The 23,012-nt window shown below is 39.5% G+C and overlaps 3 protein-coding genes across 4 annotated transcripts in view; 2 read left to right on the top strand and 1 right to left on the bottom strand.

Moving 5' to 3' along the window:
- Positions 1-14,199, top strand: part of PICALM (phosphatidylinositol binding clathrin assembly protein) — a 125,179-nt gene extending 110,980 nt beyond the window's left edge. Inside the window, exon 21 of one of the 2 annotated variants that reach the window (XM_040964140.1) lies at positions 13,990-14,199. In XM_040964140.1, the coding sequence (XP_040820074.1) occupies positions 13,990-14,025 (36 nt within the window). In that variant the 3' untranslated portion in view covers positions 14,026-14,199. Of the gene's footprint in view, positions 1-3,473; positions 3,584-13,989 lie in introns of those variants that run through there. The other variant, XM_040964138.1, reaches the window with a different exon arrangement.
- Positions 1-23,012, bottom strand: part of CCDC83 (coiled-coil domain containing 83) — a 44,502-nt gene that overhangs the window by 11,303 nt on the left and 10,187 nt on the right. The window contains exons 4-8 of the mRNA XM_040964158.1: positions 19,382-19,466; positions 12,558-12,720; positions 9,223-9,390; positions 7,509-7,600; positions 4,895-4,963 (exon numbers count right to left, since the gene is read on the bottom strand). Of these exons, the coding sequence (XP_040820092.1) occupies positions 4,895-4,963; positions 7,509-7,600; positions 9,223-9,390; positions 12,558-12,720; positions 19,382-19,466 (577 nt within the window). The remainder of the gene's footprint in view (positions 1-4,894; positions 4,964-7,508; positions 7,601-9,222; positions 9,391-12,557; positions 12,721-19,381; positions 19,467-23,012) is intronic.
- SYTL2 (synaptotagmin like 2) overlaps positions 15,669-23,012 on the top strand; it is a 171,045-nt gene continuing 163,701 nt past the window's right edge. The window contains exons 1-2 of the mRNA XM_040964126.1: positions 15,669-15,790; positions 15,892-16,100. The gene's annotated coding sequence lies outside the window, so the exon portion shown is untranslated. The remainder of the gene's footprint in view (positions 15,791-15,891; positions 16,101-23,012) is intronic.

Here is a 23,012-nt window from a genome sequence, read left to right as displayed (position 1 = left end):
TGGCCTGGGAAAGCAGCAGAGGATGGTCCAAAGCCTTGAGATGCTGCACCCATGTGGGAGACCAAGAAGATTCTGGCTTCAAATCAGCTTAGCTCCAGCTAAGCTTGAGGAGTGAACCAGATGATGGAAGATCTTTATTTTTATTGGAAAGACAGAGTTACAGAGAGGAGAGAGAGAAATCAAAGATCCAGTGGTTCTTTAAATGGTCACACAACGACCAGAGCCGAGCTGATCTGAAGGCAGGAGTCAAGAGCTTCCTACAGGTCTCCCACTTGGATGCAGAGGCCTAGGTATTTGAACCATTCTCTGCTGCTTTCCCAGTCCATAAGCAGGGAGCTGGATGGGAAGCAGAGCATCAGGACTTGAATCAACACCCATGTGGGATGCCAGCACGTCAGCCAGAACCTTAGTCAGCTGCATTATGGTATAGCCCTGACTGTGACATTTTTATCTTTGGTGTCTGGGGAGATGATTAAAACAAAATGTAGAAGAAAATTCAAGGGGAAATTTAATGAGTTTTTTTGCTTTAGTTATCTTGAGTTTGATGTACTTTTGGGAAATCCAGGCAGAAATATCTGACAGGCAACTAAAGATGTTGGTTCAGGGTTGTGCACCCACAGAAATTAGTGTTGAAGATGAATGTATGAGAACCACAGAAGAATCAGGATGGGTGTTTCATGCGGCAGTTAATATGCCACTTGGGAGAGCTGCCCCATTGCATAGTGCCTCAGTTTGAGTCCCTGCTCTGTTCCTAGTGACACGCACTCCAGCAAGCACCAGACGATGGCTCAGGTGTTTGGGTTGCTGCCACCTGTATAGGTAGCCTGCACTGTGTTCTGCACTCCCGGCTTCAGCCTTCTCCAGCCGTAGCCATTGTGGACATTTGGGGAGTATAACAGTAGATGGAAGATTGTCTTCTGTATGATTCTCTGTCTTTCAAACACAATAAAGATAAAATGAATTTAGAAAAGATAACTTGCTAAAAGACCTGCATAAGTTTGGAGTGAATTCTCCCAAAAAATATTCAGTTTTATTCCATAGATGGTATGAATTGGGTGACTATTTGCCCAAATGTGAAAGCAATTTCACATAGTGAGAGATATCCCCTAGATGCCTAGGGGATTGCTGTGCTCAGCAGTCAGAAACAGGCTGCTAAGAAATAGAGTTTGATGGCTCTCTGTTACCTGGGAGAGTCCAAATCGCTCTGCAGGACTCATAATGTGAGTCCAGCTTTCTTCCCTGGGCAATCCCTTCCATACAGTCTAGCACCACTCAAATAACTAGAGGAAAAGTCACTGAAGGGTTGAAAGCACAAGATTGCCAGGTTCATGTTTGAAAGCATGACTCTGAGGCTGTTTGGAGAGAAGGAAACTTACAGGGCAGTGCAGGAAAACTGGAGAAGATGGAATTGAAAGATATTGGAGGGAGCTAATGAGAACCTGCACTACTAGCACAATGGCAAAGTGGCCCAAAGTGGAATTGAGGGGACTGACGTTTTTTGGGTGGCAAGGGGAAAAAGACTTTCCTAAGTAAACTTTCAAGTTTCTGGCCAGGGTAACTGGACAATGGTGGGATCCTTAACTGGGATAGACAGTAGAGGAGAGCAGGGAGTGGGTTGAGGAGTTTGAGATTGTTATGGTGCTCTGAGGTGGAGTTGCACAGCTGGTTATTCAATTAGTGGGTTTGGGCCCTGGAAGGGACATTAGTTTTGATCCAGACAGCATGCTCTTTAGGTCTGCAACACAATTATCACTCCCCTGGTATCCTGGAAAGTATCTTTCCTGTTTTCTCTTACCCATTACTGTCTTGCTTTGCTGAAGTACATTATCAAATAAATTCCTGAGGAGGACTGAGAGGTCAATATTCTGAGCCCTAGCATTCTTGGAAAATAACTTCATTTTGCCTTTGATCTATCTAGTCTGAAAATAATTTCATAAACATTTTTCTTTATTTTTGAATTTGGATAGGGGGAAAGTTGAGAAAGGGACAGGAATCAAAAAGATCTTGTATCTGCTAGTTCACTCCTCAGCTGGGAGTGGATCCACAACAGCTGGGTCTGGATCAGGCCACAGCCAGGACTCTAACAAAAATCATCTCTTTAGGCGACAGGGACCCAAGTTATTAAGTCATCACCTGCTGTCTCCCATGATCTGTCTGTGTTTGCAGGAAACTGGAATCAGGAACAGGGTTGAAAGTCAAATTCGGGATACTCTGATGTGGGATATGAGTGGGCACCCAAAGATATGACTGCTACATCACAAGGCTGCCCCTGAAAATTCTGCACCTGAGAGGTCCGATGTCAACTTGGTTCTTGTTGCTTTGCAGTCAACTTCTCCTTTGTCCTCACATCTTAAGCTAGGAACTTTCTGGATTTTCATTTTGTTCTTGACATTCTGAAAACTCATGCACTTTTTGGCATGTAGTTGCTTTCTACTATAATTTTATTTCTTCATTTTAAAATTTTTTGTTAATCAGAGACAGAGACAGACTGGCAGAGATTTGCCACATCTGTTGGTTCACTTTCAAAATTCCTGCACTAGCTAGGGCCTGGCCGAGTGAGTGATGATTTAACTATTGCACCGGACTGTCTGCCCACTACACTACTATGATTTAATTGATGATTTCCTTTGCTTTATTGTCCTCTATATTTTTTTTCTGAGATGACTATCATTTGGAAATAATATTTCATACACTAATACTCTATCTCTTCTTTTTCTCTCCTTTAAAAGATATGGCCGTCTTAGTCCTGATAGAACAGTTCTGTATTCTATATCTGACTAATTCTGTCTTAAAGCATCTTGTTTTCTAAATTGTCTTCCTGGTTTTGTTTTTTAATCATAGCTCATTCTTATTTCCTGAATTTTTTCTGTTTCTTTAACGGACAGTTATGGTTTTTAATGTTTCCTTTTTACTTTTTTGCTATTGGTTAACTTCGTCTTTCTTTTCTGTTGTGCTGGTTGTATTCATATGTCTTTGGAATTCTTGGTTGTCTATTCAAATGGAACAAAAGACTGGGGTGTGGTGAGGATTTGTTTTATGAGTATGTGAATAAGTCTATTTTCATAATAAGTGAGCGGGAATGTAGAATGAGATTTTACATGGGAAAGTAGGACAGGCCAAATTATGTTAGGACAAGGTAGGCTGGGGATATTAAGTAACAGCTTCCTAAATGTCAAGATAGGAATGGGATTTTTCTGCACAGAAACGTCTAATGTCTGCAGTAGAAATTTAGCTCTAATCATATCATTTCTGCAGTATTCTGAAAGGACAGCCAAGTCCTGAGTTCAGAAGTAACACTGTGTTCTGTGTGAAGGGCCTGGGGGTAAACATGGGTAGTGCTTATTAATGCTTATTAATAAGCAGTTTTCTTGTTACTCCAGTCCATTGCTACCACCTATAGTCTCTGAACAGTCCCTGAACAGAGAATTTTCTGGATTTCTGAAAACAAACTGAATTTCACATGTCTTCTGCAGGCTCTTGTGAACATCTGGACCAGACACTATCTGCTGATGACAACATACTTTCATATGTTGAAAATCTCACTTGCTAGTTAAGTCCTCCTGTTTTGTTTTTAGTTGGGTTCCTTTTTTGAACTTCAATAATTCTATTTCAATATGTCCTCAAGAAAGGATGTAGTTTGCCCTCTTGAGTCACGACATAAACAACTGACAAAGGCTTTAAAACAATTGCTACCTTTTACCCAGAATCTAAATTATATTTAAATTGTCCCTTTAGTGAGTGCATCTATATTCATTACCATTCATTTATTCAATACCTATTTAATAAGCACAGATTATGTATTGAGTGCCATGGATATACAACTGAAACACTATCACCTGCTCTTCTTATGAAGGAGACAAAGATATAAACAGACAATTTCAGTATATTTTAGCAAGAGTCACAGTGAATCAAGAGGACATTGAGGAAAAGGCACCCAGGACTTCCTGCGGAAGTCACAAAATGATTCACAAGGAAATGGGTCATCAAAGTTTGTGTCTGAAGGAAGAGCTGGAGTTTTAACAAGCAGATGAAAAGTAGTTAATACAGGTAAAGGCAGAGGGATGGGCACATGCAAGGAAAACAACACAGTGTTTCCTAACAAAGAATTTTCTAGCTCCAAATGTCAACGTTGTGGAAGTTGAGAGAACTGCCCCAGTAGGCCTTGCGCAGCTGCCTCCAGCATGAGCAGCACTAGCACTGGTGTAGAGGGAAGATGAGTGAAGGCAGCACACAGGTGCACAGCTCTCGTGTGCTCTTGAGAAGGAGATGTGAAGACAGCCAGAGGATAGGGCAGGGGGTGAGACTCTGGGGCGACAGCAGGTAAGGACCACCTGACCAAAGGGAAATGGCTGTAACTGAATTTGTGTTGGCTGCAGCACGGTGTCTAAAAGGCCAGCATGGATCCAGAAGTCCCTAGTGCCAAAAGCAGAGCACAGACAGGTTGAGGGAACAAGAATCCAAAGCAAGCCAAGCTCTCTTGAGCAACACAATCACAGAAGGTCATGAAAGTCCCTCTTCCATCTCACAGAGGAACAGCGGAAGGAAAGGGAGCGAGGAGACAGCCTCCCTCAGGATGGGAGGAGACGAGAAGGCTCCTTTGGCATTACCCCACAGGCTCATGCAGAAGATGAGATGAGAATCATAAAGACATAAAGAAAATCTGTACATTTGAGTATATTGTGTGCAATGTAAATCTTACAAATGTATTTATGGCCATCTAGATTACTTATGGCATTCATTAAGAAACAGATTGAAGTAAAATTAAGAACTCTACTTGAATTTTATCTCTGTCCAAGTTCCATGCTTCCCCCCCCCCCATAACTTTGGCTAATAATCAAAGCTCATTTCCAGCTGAAAACATTAAGTATTTTTTTTAGTGATAAATTCTACCTACCTCTTTTTTCAGCCAGTCGTTTTCCCAGATCTCTCGATAACTGCTCTTGTCAATAAGTCTGACAGCATTCTAAAAGAAAGTGTCTGAGGTCAGGAATAGTTGCCACATGGTGACTCACAGGAGCAGTGATGGGGGCCACATCTGTTTGTCTTCTCATTCACTTTAAACTGTGTTTTGCAACTCCTCAGAAACATATCTGAAAACTTTTGGGTTAGATTTCTTGAATTGTTGTATCATACCATCTAGACAATGTGGGTGGTTGTCCGTTCCTTCGGCCTCCACTGTTACTGAGCCTGACTGCTGTGGTGAAGTTAATCAGGAAGTGACAGCTCCACAGGTAAGGTGGCTAAGCTGGAGTGATCAAATACTCCTTAAGCACATAGTCACAGACAGAACCCAATATAGAATAACATGAATTTTTAAAAATTTCTATCTTAAATTTTGAATTTTATGGTACAATTCTGTATATTATATAGAATCAGATTAAATTTTGATTTTCCCATTGTCACAACAGTACATTCTTCATATGGAATTACAGTTCCATCAGTCTGCTATTTAAGCATGCCCTGACATTGCTGGTACGGACAATGTCAGATAGCCCATCATCCCATTGTCTGAACATGTCCAACATTTTCAGGGGGAGTCCATATTTTAGTAGCATGAATTTATAATACAGCCTCTAAATTTGAAACTTTTCTGCCTGTTGTTTATAATAGTATGCAGATTTACAAACATAGCAGGTAGTTTCAGAGTAGCTGGCCTTGTGTAGCTACACAGACATTTTACACAAAGAAAACAGGAAAAGTCTTACTTTGTCAGTAGGTTTGTTAAATAAAATATAAACTCATTTTCAGTTACTTTAGATACTGTATTTTTCTGTGAGATGGCTTATATGGATACAATGTTAAATTCAAATCAGAAACAGAAGGTCACAAGATAAATTAAGCAAAATATTTTCGATCATAAATGTGAATGAAACTAATTTAAAAGTACGTTAAGAGTAAATCTGGCTAAATTTTAGAACTGGAAAACTTACAATTTAAAAAAAGTCATTCAATCATATATGTTAAACTAAGAGTAGACATGCATTTCCTGGTAACTTGAATTTTGTTTATTTAAAGCTACAAGTAGTAATTCTAGTGTCTTCCACCATAGGATTTTACTTAAACAACAACAACAACAAAAAAATAGAAACAGCTTCTAGTTGAAGCTACATGACTAATGGCTCAGTTCATTGACAATAATGTAGTGATTTCAACCTTGGTACACACTGCAATCTGGAAGCTTTGAAAAATCTGGAAACCCAGATGAAGTCCTGGGGAAATTATATTACAACCACTGTGGTAGGTTAGAGGTACCATCTGCATACAGACTATTTTCTCACATAATTCTACTATGCAGCTCAAGTTATACAGCACTGGATTTTGAGAAGTTCAACTACATAGGCTAAAATCAGCTGAAATGAGGAAAATTCATTTAGGCATAAATTTGCTACTATGCAGCAAAAAAAGTATAGTAATAACAAACTATAATCAGAAGAATACCCGAATTTTTAAAGGATGTGTTTATTTGCTGGAAAGGCATAGTGAAAGAGAGAGAGACCCAGAGACAGGGGAAAGAAGGAAGGTGTTTTTTCCATCTGCTGGTTCACTCCCCAGATGTCTACAGTAGCCAGGGCTGGGTCAGGCTGAAGGCAGGAGCTGGGGACTCCATTCAAATCTCCCATATCGATGGCAGGAACTTAATTATTTGAGCCATCCTCCACTGCTTCCTAATCACCTTGGCAGAAATAGAATTTTTAGCCCAGCAGCCCAAATTCCAACCAACACTCTGATACAGAATGCAAACAACCCAACCATATGAATTGAATCTGAATTCTCTCATTTGCTTTGGGCAAACCACACGCATGCACACGCACACACAAACACACCACACCCTCATTAGAAAATCCTTGCACCTTACAGAAGTGCCGTGAGACTTAACTGTTAAATGCTTCAAAAAGTATTTGGAACAGTCTTCATGATATACACCTGAAGTTACTTGCTTATTTGATCTCCCCATGTATTTATTTGTTTGTTTGTTTATTTATTTATTTGTATTTGAGAGGCAGATTATTCAGAGAGGGGAGGAAAGACAGAGGAGGTATTCCATCCACTGGTTCAATGCACAGATGGCCACAGTGGCTGGAGATGAAACGCTACAACCATTTTGGGAGTGAACCAGCAAATGCAAGAACTATCTCTCTCTCTCTCTCTGTCTCTTGCTATACCTCTGTCTTTCAAATAAACAAAACAGCTCTTAAAATAACAGGAAATAATTACTAAGCTTTTACTTCTTGTAGGAAGCTATGCAACCTGGAGCATCTTAGTCAAACGTCACACCATCTTTTTAAAATAAATGCTATTATTACCTCCAATTTACAGACTAGAAAACAGAGGCTCTCTTCTCCCCATTACCCACCCTAGTGCCAAATTTAAATTACACAACCAGTAAGTAAAGAACTGCAATTTAAGCTCTAACTACTTAATGTCAGAATCCAGGTTCTACACTACCAACATACCACCAGGAAAAATAGGGCAAAGGTTGTTTTGTTTTTAAGAAAATTGAAATATACCTGTGTAGCCCATTCCTTTTTTCGGTCCAGTTGTAACAAAGTTTCTTTGATAATTCTCTTTCTAGCATCTTCCAGAGTGATTTTATATTGTTCTTTAAAATGGAAAAAAAAAAAAAGAGTCTTAGTGAGTAGTGAGGTTACGCTTTAGTAATTGATAGTATTAGATAATTTTTTATCTTTTATGTACCTTACTTCTCTTTTATACGTATTTCCCTGACTTTTCAGGGTACTTCTTTAGTACAGCTAACTTCTGCAATTGTTGAAGTGTTCCTATGATTTGCTAACACCTTAATGTGAATCAGTTTAAGATATCTCTGCAGAGAATATTTGCATTATCAAGGAACTCTGAAAGGGAATTTCATTGCTTCAGTACCTATGTGACATCTACCTTTCAGATCATACAACTTATGACTCACCATAGGAATTTAAAAAAAAAATGATTATCTGCTTGAGTAGCATCCTGTACATCCGACTTCATCTAACTCAATTTCCAGTGTTCGTGCCTTGCATTTCCTGAGGCAGGATCAGAAGAGGAAGGTGAGCAGACAGGACAGTGAAGGTCAACAAACTTAGTTCAGGTGCATCTGAGTTCAGGCAAAGCAAAGGGGTGAGATGAAGTACAGGGTCCTGCCAAGGCAGGGGGAGTTTTTCTGTCAAGGGCCGGATGTATGTTTAATTTATAAGAACATCCAGGGGCTGTACAAAATCATCACTCTAAGAATTAGTCTGCTATGCATTTTTTGAGCTTTGATTCCTGTCTGCAGTTGTCCTGGCAAGACCAAAGCAGATGATTTCACTGACCACATGTGGCCCACGGGTCTGATGTTCCCCATTCTTGTATGTTCACATGCTTCCTCATTCTTGCAAGTCACTACTGAGAGAACAAAGGATCAAAACATTTGTAGCCTTGATAGGGGCTTAGGGATTAAGGTGGTATAGACACTGGTTCATTCTCTAAATAATTGCAATGCCCAGAGCTGGGCTGGTCTGAAGTTGGGAGCCAGGAGCTTTTTCTGGGTCTCCCACATGAGTCCAGGGATGCAAGACCTGGGTCATTCTTCATGGCCTTCCCAGGCCATGGACAGGGAGCTGGATCAGAAGTGGAGCTGCTGAGAAACAAACTGGCACTCATATGGGATACCAATGCTACAGGTGGAAGATTAGCATGCTTTACCACTGTGCCAGCTCTCAGTAATCATTTTTCTATTACTACTTAAAATCAGCTATACCTCATAATGACCAGCAAGTAATTCAATGTATAAATGTTATTACCATTGCAAAGATGGACACAATAACATGAACACTTTCCATGGAACTCATATTTTTTTCTTCAGGTTTTTCTGGCTGCAGCTTAATTCACTTCGGGGGTCTCTCAGTAAGGTTACACGGCCAGGCTAGTCTTACTTCGCCTCACGTGAGTCCTTTATTGCATTACTAGGGCCCAGAACACTCCTACTTCAGGGAACCTGCCCCCATCGAGACACCACCCATTGAGTCAGGCTTCTTTCCAGCACCACAGGCCTTCACTTTGTTTTCTCATTCTCATCGGTGTCCTGGAATCCTGTCTCTGCTGTGTTCCTCCCTCTTTGCTTCCAGGCCCACAGAGACTTGTGCAGACAGCAGAGAGAAAGAGCATGATTTAGAGTGCCTCGTTTTCTCTTCCACCCTTTAAAATGTTTTCAATGGAATTTGTACTAGCTTAGCTGCAACTGACCTGACATTTTCTCTGCATTCTCTTTAACTCTGTTGATGTCGTTTTGTAAGGAAGTAATGAGTTTAGCATGTTGTGCACTCCCTACATTCTTGTACTCTTCCCAATATTCCTTTTCACCGAGTTTCTCAATAAATAGCTTCTCAGTGTTAGTTATTTGTGTGCGCATATCTGTTGGAAAGAAAGCCAAGACACCATGTTATTTTCATTGTCCATGCAACCATTATGTGCTGCAAATTAATTTTGTGAAGATCTGATATTAAAATACTGTTAAATGCATAAATGCTATCTTATGTATATAATTTAAGAGAATCTAAACTGCTCAAACTATTCTTTATTCCCAACTCAAAATCTAATTAAGTTAGATTTATAAAGTAGATGGGTGCTTTGGGGTTATTACTGGAAGATATAATAACTAACCCATATACCTAGAAATCCAGAAGTTTAAATTACTCATATGGTAATTTAATAGGAAGTCCCATTTTGTAGAACAAATATTTTATCAAATGTACTTTTAATTAGTAAGTTGTCATTTTTCCTGGCCATTATGCCTCTGAGGAAAAGTGGCTCTTAAGTCCTTCCTGGATCTTTAGCAACTATTTGTTTAAGTAAATCATTTGATATAGTCAAGGATAGTTCGTTTGGACTTTCCTTGTGTTAATGGTAAATGACAGCAATAACAGCACATCTTCTCCCTCTGTCCTCATTTTAGTAACTAACTCAAACACATAAATTTTCAGTATGCCCTGGCACATCTTTAGGCCTGAGCAACCATGGCACAGCATGTTAAGCTGCAGCTCGTGCATGCTGGCATCCGGTATGGGAGTGCCAATTCAAGTTCTAGCTGCCGAACTTCTAATTGTGCTAATATGCCTGGGAGGCCAGTTTGGAATTCCTGGTTCCTGTCTTCATCCCAGACATGGTTGTTGAAGGCATTTGGGGAGTGAACTAGAAATCAAAAGATCTTTTTCTCTCTCTATCACTATCTCTATCTCTATTTCTCTCTCTCTCTCATTTCTATCACTCTACCTTTAAAATAAATAAAAGTCTTTTAAAAAGGCTTGAGTTTCATGCCACTAGATATTATGGAGAAGAAACCAGCACTAAGGGCCAGGTACAGGGGGCTTTATAGTTACTTGACTCACTACCATACACCACCTTGTTTGCGAGCTCCTTGAAGGCAAGCACACATTACGCTCATATCTGTAAACACCCCAATTCATTTATTGCTCATTCAATGTTCACTGAATTGCTGAAGCTCCCATCAGGCTAGAGGGATATCCTTTAGTGTAGTGGATCAGAAAAACCCTGGGTGCGTCATTTTCTAGAGTTGGACATAAGATATCTTAAATTTTCTTAGCAGATGGTGTTATCAGTCAACAAACAATGGGTAACACTGCTGTAACCCAGAGGGGCTGCTGGCCTTTCATGTGTGCATACTGCCGCTGTCTCCTCCTTGTGCCACATTCAGTCTTGGAGGTCTTGGAGGTGGGGGTTAGTATATGAAGATTTTGAAAGACACATGGGTGTAGTGGCTGGTTTTCTACTTTCTTGGAACCAATCTCCCATGCTGTCTAGTAAGAAGAGCATGTGTGGGAGTCTGTGTGTGTGTGTGTGTGTGTGTGTGTGTGTGTGTGTGTGTGTGTGACAGAGAGAGAGAGAGAAAGTCTCTCTGTGTGTGTGTGTGTGTGTGTGTGTGTGTGTACATACATGCAGGTACAGAATGTTTTTCTAAAACACACTGGTGAGATCTGACAGCAAGTATAGCTCCAGATCAGATCAGCAGCATCCTGCCCTGCTGGGGCTTGCTTATGTGGGAAACTTAATATCCCCTTTATGCTAAGGCTGGACTGACTTGGGTTTTATCCTTGCAGCTCTGGGAGTGCTAAGTAAAAGTTGAAAGAAAGGCGCCACAACCATTCTTTTCAGACCTTGCTGTGCCTAGGGCTCTCCTGACATCTTGTCAAAAGTAGAATAAGATTTGGTTGATCTAGGTGGGGCCTGAGATTTTGGATTACAACAAGCTGCTGGGTAAAAGCAGCCATCCATCTCGGTCCCATACGAAAGAGTTACAGGGGATTCCCTTGTACATCGCGTCCTAAGGAATTCTCTCAGGATACTTCTGTCCTATCATTTTCTTTTTATTCTTTTGTTTCTGTAGGACTCTTTACTCATGCCCAGCCCCACTTGCCTATACTAGGTCATCCAATCTGCAGACACTACTCAGCCTTAAAGAATAATCAGCAGATCCTCAGCTAACCTGGCCCACTCTCCTGAGAAGGCAATTTGGTGAGCACACTTCAGCAGCATCTAGGGTCTCACTTTCATCTCCAGGAATTTATTAGAGTACTCTTTGGAAGTGCAAACATAACTCTTAAGTGGGGGGTACTGCAAAATGTCAGGAATAAATGTTGCCAATAGAGAGATATGGGCGAGAGGAGGGTTATGGAAACAGTTTTGGAAATTGTTGAAAATGGAGCTTGTCTCCTGATGTTTAATCTTGGAAACTATTTTACTAAAAATCAAAACTATCTATTGAGTAGTGGGCCTGCTGTGTGCAAGTGCTCCAGAAAAGTAGGTAATTCAAAATATTTGGAAGAAATAAAAAAAAAAAAAACTTGTGCTTTGTTTTGCCTCCTAACTTCTGATACTGCTTCCTAATAGCCCTCAAATCTCTTTCTCATGTTCTTCAGCTTCCTAGCAGGGATGGAATTGCTAGAAGTTCTGGCAAAGGTGGCTTTAGAAATCCCAAGTTTAAGAGGGAGGAATGGTTGTAAAGAATGCACATTTTAAAACTGCACACAAGTTACCCCAGGACTCTATTTCCTGAGCCCATAGCAATCGTGCGTCCTGGCTTTCATCTCCAGGCCCAACACACTTCCCCTTTTGTAACTCTTACCCTTCCTTCTTTTGTCTAAATGGTGTTACGCTTAGCCCCTTAAATATTATGGGAGGGGAGGATTATGGTTATATTAATTTTAGCATTCCTAAGTCTGAACGAGACTAAAGCCAATGATGACACCAAAATCACAAAAGAAATAACAAATTCTGCTTTGAAGAGCCGCTCAGAATGGCACCAAACAGGAACCCATCTGGCCTTCAGAGCTCAAGTGGATTCTGCCTTCGCCTGTGACCACTGCACTTACTCGTCCCCCTCCAGTGGCTTCTGCACACTTTGTTGTTTTCCCTTTTCTGTCCTTTTATCAGTACGTGCTTGTGGCTATGGTAGGAATAACGACACCCAAATCACACTCATTGCATTCTGAGTATATTGGAAGACAATAGCATTTATAAATTCTGGTAAAATTTTATGATAAACTTCTCAGTCCCTAAGTGACCTTTTAAGTTTTTTTCCTGATCTCTTTCAAACTTCCATTTCTCTTTCATCGCTTCTTCAACATCCTCCCTTGATACAGCTGGTAATGTGTCTGGTTTCTCTTCACTTAGCTCCTTTAGTAGGTTCTGTATGTGCCAAATTTGTTCATCCTTCAAGTGTCTGTTCTGTCAGGAAAACACCAGGAGTTAACAACATCTGACGAACTGTACACATTGGTTTGCCCCAAAACAGAGTCACAAACTAATTCTTATAAAGTGAGAACAAAATATACAATCAGATAAATTATACAGTAATATTTCTAAGAGTTTATGGATCATGAAAGAGTCAAAATGAAGTTAAATATATCAACTTAGTAGCAGCGAATAGAATGTTATGCTTTAGAATTTATGTCATTGATCTAAAATCTACCACCCTACACCAGATCAATGAACATTAAACCTTGAAGCCCAATTTTTCTTTCAGTCTTCCATATCAACACTGTTCTTCTCTAGCATACATTATTCATCCTGTTGTCACATGCTTGGGAGTGTCCTGGACACTAGCAGCAAAACAATTCTGGAACGTACTGCTTTGGGGGTTGGTGCTATGGCTCAACTTGCTAATCCTCCACCTGCAAGCCCAGCAACCCATATGGGTTCTGGTTCATGTCCTGGCTATGTTACTTCCAACCTAGCGTCCTGCTTATGGCCTGGGAAGACAGAGGTGGATGGCCCAAGTCCTCAGGCACCTGCATTTGCATGGGAGACCAGGAAGAAACTCCTGGTTCCTGGCTTCAGATCAGCTAAGCTCCAGTCATTGCAGCCTTTTGGGGAATGAACCACTGGGTGGAAAATCTTTCTGTCTCTCCTCTCTCTAGATCTGCCCCTCCAATAAAATAAATAAATCATAAAAAAAAATACCGTGGGACTTACATTAAGTCTTGTCTTTTTTTTTTTTCCCACAAATGTCCCCAATTTCCTTCTTTATTGTGATGGTTACTCACCATCCAAAAACTTCCCACTTAAAATACAGATTAAGTTCCTTTGTGGCTAGCCCATTCATGTTTCTATGCTCCTTATTGGCCATAATGTTTTGATAATTCCATGTTTTCTCCATCTGATTTACAAGATAACTGTGTAAAGCAGTGATGGTCAATATATATTTGTGGACACATGGTATATAAAAATGTATTTTAGAAAATAACAACTGGAATGATATGCAAAGAAATTGGACATAGTTTTTGTAGGTTACTAAAATTAAGTTGGTAGGAATAGAGTTTTGTTGCAGTCGTTGTCATCTGGGACATTTATATCTCATATTAGAGTTCCAGGGTTTAAATGCTAGGTCCTGGCTGTTGTAGACATTTGGGAAGTGAACAGTGGATGCAAGATTGACATTTCTCTCTCTCTCTCTCTCTCTCTCTCTCCCTCCCTCCCCCCACCCCCGCTTTCCAGATACATAAAAACAAATATGACATCATTCTGAACTAGATTGTTATATATTAGCATGCTAACTGGAATCTCAGGACAACCTCTGAGATTTACCTAAAATAGAAATAAAAAAAAGAAACAACAGAGGATTAAAACAGAACACAAGAACACATTTAATACAAAACAGGGCAGTAATTGAAGCAGAGAGGAACATGATTTAGAAAATGCCAGATTAAGTTTGCCTTGTCAATAATTACATTAAATGAAGATGGGTTGAATGTGATGATTAAAAGCCAGAGGTTGGCAGAATGAACTTTTTAAAAAAAATGACACACTGTACACTTTCTATGACATATAGTTTCAACTCAAAGTAACAAATAGGCCAAAAGTAAAAGAATGGAAAAAAAGGGCTACAATGCAAAAAGAAATCCAAAAAAAAGCTGAAATGACTAAACTAACATACAACAAAATAGACAAGAAAATATTTGTTACCAGTGACAAGAAAAAACATTATATAATAATAAAACTGTGAAACAATCAAGAATATGTTAATTATATATATATAATTATAATATACTAATTATAAACAGATTTGCCCCATATTAAGTATTAATGTTGTCCCCCAATTCATGCCAACTCACGACCTTAGAATGTGACACTATGGAAACTACAGATTTAATTAGTTAAGTTGAGGTTGTGAGTGATGTCTGTGATGATGGAAATGTTCTATATCTTGAATATCAGTGTTAATATTGCCAATAATTTACTTGTACTATTGTGATACAGTTTTGTTATTATGTTACGGGAACCTAGGTAATGAGAACACAAGCTCCTTCTTGATGTACTACTTCTCATAAATGCATGATAATCTATAAATACCTCAAAATAAAAAGTTTAATTAGAAAGCAGAGGGCCGATCAATACCACCAACTAAAAATTAAATAGTTTATTACTCTTAAACTAGGTTTAACGTATTCCAGTTTCTTGCATGAAATATTCATGTTGTATTTGCTTATATATTTTGAATCACTTTGACGTGGCATGTTATTTTAGAATGAAATATGTATAGAAACTTCAATAATAGCAATGGAAATATCTCTTGCCAGACTATTACACTGTTAATACTTTCTTCCAAATGTGGACTTTTCCATTTATTTTTAAAGAAATGGAAAATTCTTTTAGCAAGAATGATTTGAATGCTAAATAAAAATATCTTCATTTTACTTATGTTAATTTTAGTAAGGCAAAGCAGCTTCTGAATTCAATTCTAGTTCAAAAATATTTAGCATAACATGTAGGCAAAAGATTTCCAAATAAAGATAATTTAAAAACCACCACATACAGTTCATAAAAAGTTATATACAAAGAAAATTTCCATTTACTTTCCATACTTAGAACAGTATTCCTCAAAATGAATCAGTCTTCTTAGATTTAAAAATTTAATTTGTTCATGTGAAAAGCAGAATGATATGAGAAAAAGAGAATGAGAGAGAAAATATATTCCTTTCTCTGGCTTATTCCCCAGATAGTCATGACAGCTGAGGCTGAATCAGCCTGAAGCCACAAATTCAGAACTCAAAATGAATCCATCTTTTTAGATTTAAAGAAAAATTCAATTTGTTCACGTGAAAGAAACAAGGAAAGGGAACGAAAGTAAGAATGAGAGAGAGAGAATATATTCCTTTCACTGGCTTATTCCCCAGATAGCTGTAACAGCTGAAGCTAGACCAGGCTGAAGCCATGAATCCAGAACTCGATCTGGGTCACCCATGTGAATAACAAGAACACAAGCACTCCAGCCATCATCTGGTCAAAGGAGCTGGTAGTAAGTAAAAGGGTGGGATGGCTGGGGGATGGCTGGAGAGGGGAGGGGTGTCCTGAAGCCTTTTGCAAGGATTATGGATTTTTTTTTTTTTGTATGTCCAGTAGGAAGCCAGTGAAAGGTCAGACACTGACAACTAGAACACTCAAACGGCAAGCTGGTTGCTGTGTGGAGACTGTACTGGAGAGAGGGAAGATGGACCAGAAGTACTGGCAGCTTGAATTAGGGCAGAGTCAGCGTAAATGGAAAGGGATGTTTGCTGTGCAGAGGCATGCGCCAGCAGCTGGGATCTGTCTCTTCAGGCTCCTCACAGGTGGGTCCACTATCACACACACAGGTATGTCTCAGTCTTGTGCTAATCCTCATGGAAACCACAACTTTAACTGTTTTGGGCACCAAACATCAGGATACTACCCAAGGTGCTTATTCAGATCTGATTCCTTGTGCTTTTCACAACCAGGTCCTGTCCTAGCAGGACCTGTGTTGAACATAAGGGTGTGCCTTGGTCTCCTGATGGCTGCTTATTCCTCTCAAGTGCTCCGAATTTTGTCATGTGGCTCCTGTAGCCAAGGAGCTAGAGCAGACTTGTTTGTTGTTTTTGTTTTGTTTTGTTTTTATTGTCTTTAAAAAATTATTATCATCATTTTATGATACAGTTCCATAGGCCTTGGGATTTCCCTTTTTCCCTCACCAAGTCCTCTCCCCCGCCAATGGATTCCTCTATATTATTACTATAGTACAGTTCTTCATAAACAGTCATATGTCCATCAGAGCGGGCATGGATAATTATAGAAAGCTCAGCATCCTATTGTTAAAATATAGTTAACAGTTTCATTGGGAGTCCATCTTTAGTCTGGAAGTAGAGACGCATACTGCATTGTATCCTCAGATCTGCATATGATTGTCTCCATTACACAATTGCTATAAATCCCCTTAAATAAAAAGCCACAATACAAAATCAACAACAGGAAGAAAAATAGAAATTTATAATGCCATGAAATTAAATAACACGCTACTTACTGCATGTATCTAATGTGTCATTGAAGAAATGAAAAAAAAAATCAAGAATCTTCTTGAAGAAAATGACGATACTGTATGATCTGAGTCAGTGAATAATTTAATGAGGAAGAAAGTGTTTTGAAGAGATGACACTATATAAAAATAAGTAAATAAATAAAGTCCATGAGGTATAGTTTCTGCTGATCTTTGTTGGTGACATATGTCTTCTATAGGCAACAGAAACCTAGGTTTTGTTGTTTTAATCCAGTCTACTAATCTATGATGCTTGATTGATGAATTTAATCCATTTATACCCAGGGTTATTATGAATGGGTAGCAATTTGATCCCATCATTTTAGCAATAGGTTGTTCATTGATTTAATCTTCTGTTGTTTTGTTATTGGGATGTTCTTCACATTTGCGTTTGGTTTTGGTGAGTGCTATTCCTCTTCTCTGTCAAGAGAACATCTTTATCGTTTGTAGGGCAGGTTTGGAAGAGACATATTGTTTTAACTTTTCTTTACCGTGGAAGAATTTTATTTCATTGTTAAAGACACAGGAAAACTTTGCTGGGTATGTTATCCTGGGCTGTCAATTTTTTGCTTTTAGAATCTGGACTATGTCACTCCATTCTCTTCTGGCCTGTAGAGTTTTCTGTGAGAGGTCTCCTATGAATTTAACTTGCATTCTTTTATATGTCAATTGATTTTTTTCCATGTGCACATTTAAGGATCTTTCCCTTATGTTCAAGTGAAGAGAGCTTGAATATCATGTGTCGCAGTGAAGATCACTTTTGTTCAACCCTGTTGGGAGTTCTGCCCCTCCTGGATATTGTTTCTCAATTCTTTCTCTAGATTAAGGAATTTTCCCCTTATTGTTTTATTAAATACACCTTTAATCCCAGTTTCTCTTTCTGCACCCTCTGGGACTCCCATAATTCTTATATTTGGCCTTCTAGCAGAGTTCTGAAAAGTTCTTGAATACTTTTTTTTTTTAGCTTGACCCAGCTCTGCTTCCAGCTTTTTGTTTGTTTCCTCCTGGTGACAGGAAATACCTTCCAATTCTGAGATTCTTTCTTCTGCTTTCTTCCTTCTACTTTGGAAACTCTCCTTTGTACTTTTAATTTCTGATAATCATCTTTCATTTCATCCATTTCCTGTGTGACATATTCCTTAAATTTCTTGAACTCCTGTACTATGTGCTTCTCCTTGTTGATAAGAAGTTTTATAACAAGTGTTTTGAATTCTGTTTCCCCCATTTTCTTGATGTCTTCACAAGTTAACTCCGAGGTTGGCAAAGGCTTTTGCTCCTTTGCAGGGGAATCTTCAGTAATATTCATTGTGCCTTTGTCTCTTTTTTTGCTCCTAGTCATTGCACTTCTGGTTATCAGATTCTTCTCCTTGGGGTAGGTTTCTAAGCTGTGTCACTTACAGGTCTACAATTCGATTTTACTTATTGCAGTTGGTATACAGCTCCTTGTTTGCACTCACTTGTGCCACTCCCTCCAGCAAGTTCCAGGTCTGGGTTCTTATGTTAGACTTCCACCATGGTCTCCGTAGCCCCAGCTTCTGGCTCACCACTCTCTACCTCCTGTGATACCATGCAGCGATTGCACCATTGTCTCGAGAGCAGACTTCTTCTCACTCTGATCCACAGGCCCAGTTTTTCTGTTAGTCTGTATTAAAAGTTGACTGGTCCCTGAGAATCATGACAATGTCAGTGTTATAGTTAAATCACCACCAGGGCTTTTACGCCCAGTGAATATTGGCTGGATGAGTGAACATTAGTCCTTTGGAAAAGACAGGGATCCCAATTTCATAGGAAAATTGAAGCTTATATTAATTTTGGACAAAATGGCATAAGAAAGTTGTACGGTTAGGGTGCAAGCTTGGGTCTCTGACTGTAGACTCCATTAAAATGTGTAGACATAGTCTCTTTAGGCAAACCTCAAACAAAACGCCTTACTGTGAAAACGTCAGGGTCCCTCTCAAACCGGTGCACTAACAGGGTCACCCACAGAATCTGCTCATCTATGTGATGTCTTGAAGGATGAAAATTGTGTTAATTTTCATTCACTACTTCCAAACCTTACAAGTGTTTCTGCGAATGTTTAATTCTGTGGTCCTATATTATACACCTTTGATATGCATTTTAATCATATTTTGTAAAATCAATATATCATGTTACATATCCAGTTAGCCCATAAAGACTGTACTTTTCAAGTGATATTTATGTAGCATACTCTCTGATAATCTAAGATAGACAGATACAGAGATTAAAAATAGAGAACAATGCTTGACACTTTGGCTAGAGTAAGAAGTTAAAAGATAAATGCAGTTCCTAAGCTCTAAAATTACGGATACAAGAGCCACTGTCTTCATGTTGCAAATAATATGATAGAGGCTGACTCCCTTTGGCCTTATGCTTAGCATAATTGGAAGAGTACAAGTACAAACAGATGAACTGGATTGCAAACCAATCACTCTCAAGCTTTAAAGAAGATAATTCTCTAAAGTGTGTCTTAACTTACCTTACAAACTTTCAAAGTATGTGTGTAAATGTTTAATAACTATATACTCTCAAGTTTATACTTACTCTTTCATGATACTTTTGGTTCCTTTCTCTAAGCTTTTTTATTTGAAACATGAATCGCTCCACTGCATTTTCCTTTATTTGACAGCTAAGAACAAAGATAATATGTGCTAAATTATTATTTAGGGAAAAATTAATGAGACAATGTTTAAACATAACACTCTATGAATTCAAATAGATTGTTAATTATATGACAAGAACCATTTAGAGGTGAGAGAATTTCTTAAATAATTTGTGTTTCTGAATCTAGTTTACTAACTGAAATATACTGAAATATCTATTGGAGAAGCAATTTCAAGTTATTTTTTTTAAAAGAAACCAACCTTTTCATGTTTTATTGGTGCAATATTTATACTTTCTAATTATCTAGAAATAATTCAACTTAAAGGAAATTTAGGAATGGGTGCACTGAAATGTATTTTCTAGAATTCTAAAAACATTCAAAACAAGGGTGCTATAAGGGTGAACACTCTTGTTTAAACTCCAGACCTAGGCTCATGTTCATTAGTGCATCTTTCTTCTGTGAATATGTCAAGCTTCCTTCCTCACACAAAAATATTTCTTAACACTCAACAAGTAGTTGATGGACATCTGTTAGATAAGTGAGAAAGAAAAACATCTCATGACGGGGTGCCTGGCTGGGGTTCTGGCTACTCTGAGCTTCGGATCTAGTTTCCAGCTGATGCACCTTGGGGCAGCTGATGACGGCTTCCTGTGAGCTATGTGCGAGACCTAGATGCTGTTCCTGGTTTCTAACCTCAGTTGGGCCCAGCCCTGCTGTTGCAGGCATTTGGAGAGTGAGCCAATAGATGGACAGTCTTTCCTGCCTCTTCCTCTCTTTTTTATGGTCTATGTGTTCGTTATTTGAAATATTCATATATCTCTATATTGCTATTACTTAGTACATTTTATAAACAAATCTGAGAGCAAATAAGCCAACAGAAATAGGTCTGCCAAACCCTTTGCTTCAATAAAAATACAAAACAAAAAAACAAATCAGTGCCCACATGAGATCCTGGCACATGCAAGGTTAGCATTTAACCACTAGACTGTGATGCTGGGCCCCATCTGTCATGTAGTAAAAGTAGAGTGGTTAAAGAAAGGAATATTCAGCTTTAAGTCTTGTCTTTACCTTTTTGTTTTTAAAAGATTTATTCATTTTTAGTTGACAGGTAAATTTGCAGAGAGAAAGGGAAACGCAGGGAGCGTTTCCATCCACTGGTTAACTCCCCAGATGGTCACACTGGCTGGAGCTGAACCAATCTGAAGCCTGGAGCCAGGAGATTTCTCTAAGTATCCCACATGGTAGGGACCAAGGACTTGGGCCATTCTCTACTTCCTTCCCAGGCCATAAACAGAGAGCTAGATTGAAGTAGAGCAGGAACGTAAACAGCACTGATATGGAATGCTGGCACTGCAGGCGGAGGATCAGCGTGCCATAGCACTGCACCAGCTCTGTTCTCAACCTTCTTAGTTGCTTGAGACAAGACAGTTTTGGGGGCCTAAACTTCAAAGCTGTCAGATGGAGATAGCAATACCCACCTCTAGATAGTATTGTGAGGATTAAAAAAAGAAATCATATGCAAGTGCTTCTAGAATAATTAAGTGCTCATAAGTCACAGTTGTATATTATGCTCAGCCCTTCCAGAAAATATCATTTATATTTGTGACATTGAGTAAGTACACTTAGCAGAGAAAAATGACTATAAGAGTCCCTCCTTCCAAATGACACCCTCCCTCCACACACACACACACGCAACATAATCTGGCCAATGTGATAGGATGGCAGACTCATCCTCTGTTTGCTGCATCAGCATCCCATGTAAGTGCTGGCTGGAGTTCCAGCTCCTCCAATTCCAGCTAAGCTCACTGGATTTCTCTGCTTACTGGGGCACTTACATCTTACTGATGTGTAGAGCCCATGCTATCTACAGCAGTCACTTCTGTTCCCTCTCCTCACATGCTATAGCTTCCTACTTGGCACTTCTCACCATGTGTAAACCATGCTGACATGTGTATCTCCTTACTATCTGCTAAAATGCACTCGAGAGCAAGGATCCTAAAGATCTCATTCAAGACCCCCTCAATGACGACAACATTCAATCTACACCATGTGTGTGACTGCAGGAAATACACACTGTGCAATGTTAACGGCAGAATGTTTCAAGCAAAAAGGAACCAGAGAGCTGCTCTCAGTCTTGTTTACAGGAGGAATAATCCCAGGCCTGCATTTGCCAGGCGTCCTTACGCACTCAGCGGAAAGCAAGCACTAAAGTTCAAGTGTCACAGTATACAAAAAGATCTTATTGAAAATTTTAATTTATTTATCTATTTATTTTTGCCACTAAGGGGTTTGCTAGCTTATTTTATTTTTATATTGTGAGCTTTTATTTTATAAGATTTATTTTTACTTGAAAGAGTTACAAAGAGAGAGAGAAAGAGACAGAGATCTTCCATCCCCCCAAATGGCCTCAACAGTTGGAGCTGAGCCGATCCAAAGCCACGAGGCAAGAGATTCTGGGTCTCCTATGCGGGTACAGAGTCCCAAGGCTTTGTGCCATCCCCTATTGTTTTCCCAGGCTGCAGGCAGGGAGCTGGATGGGAAGTGGAGCGTCCAGGACTCGGAACAGTGCCTATATGGGATCCTGGCGCATGTAAGGCTAGCATTTAGCCACAAGGCTACTACGCTGGGCTCCACCTGCTTTCCTTGCTACACCTGTCAGTCCCACACTTAAGCCTACCACCCCGCCGCCTTCCCTCCACCCCCCGCCGCAACCTCTCCACTACAGCATTTCGGAGCAAAAGGTCCAAGCTTTTGTTTTGTGTTCCTTCTGTGAGCAGGCCCCGGAGAGAATCATGTTCTGGCGGCTTTGCTGGCCCCCTTGTGGAGCTCGTGGTCATTGCAGGCCTAACAGAGAATCCGGCCTTAACTGGACCTGCCTAACCTTCTCCCGCCTCAGGAAGACCTGAATTTATCAGCAACTAGATAAACCTTAGCCTCGGAACTCCTCACTGTAAACCACTGCGGGGGAATTCAGGCTTCATTGTCCTCTACATGTTCTTTTCATATCTCTCCATCTACTTCATCCAGTGTTATTCCATATGTCACACTAAAGGGCAAAGCAAGTGGAATGATAAACCAACAAATGTTAAAATGGTTTAAAAGAGATGCAGCACTTTTCTAGAGCACACTGATATTCCACTACTAATAGTATGCCTTCTTGTTCCTTACTTCTTTGGTGTATTTAAATGTTAGCCGCATACGGACTTACCCACTCAATTTCATTAAAAATGCCTATTTATCTGTTCATGCTGATTATAGAAAGTGGGTTAAAACAAGTATAAAGGAGAAAATGAAAAGAATCAACTGTTCAGAGTTAATCATTTTATATTTAACATTGGTGTGTCAAGTCACGTGCAATCATAGAAGCATAAGACCTTATTGTCTTGGGACAAAGGTTTTTTTTGTTTTGTTTTGTTTAGTTTTCTTTTTTTATAAAGTCCAATTGTTTGTACTTGCTCTGCACTCACGGCTGTTAGAAACTGAAATAGGATGAGAGAAATACAAGATGCCATCAGGAACCCCTGGACAATCCTCCTGCGGATAGCTGGGGCTGTTTGTCAAGTGACAAAA

This window comes from Ochotona curzoniae, unplaced genomic scaffold (assembly GCF_017591425.1).
Source record: "Ochotona curzoniae isolate NIBS_2020 unplaced genomic scaffold, NIBS_Ocur_1.0 scaffold_3223, whole genome shotgun sequence".
Classification (NCBI taxonomy): domain Eukaryota; kingdom Metazoa; phylum Chordata; class Mammalia; order Lagomorpha; family Ochotonidae; genus Ochotona; species Ochotona curzoniae.
The sequence above is the reverse complement of the archived record's forward strand: the minus strand, read 5'-3'. Positions and strand labels throughout refer to the sequence as shown.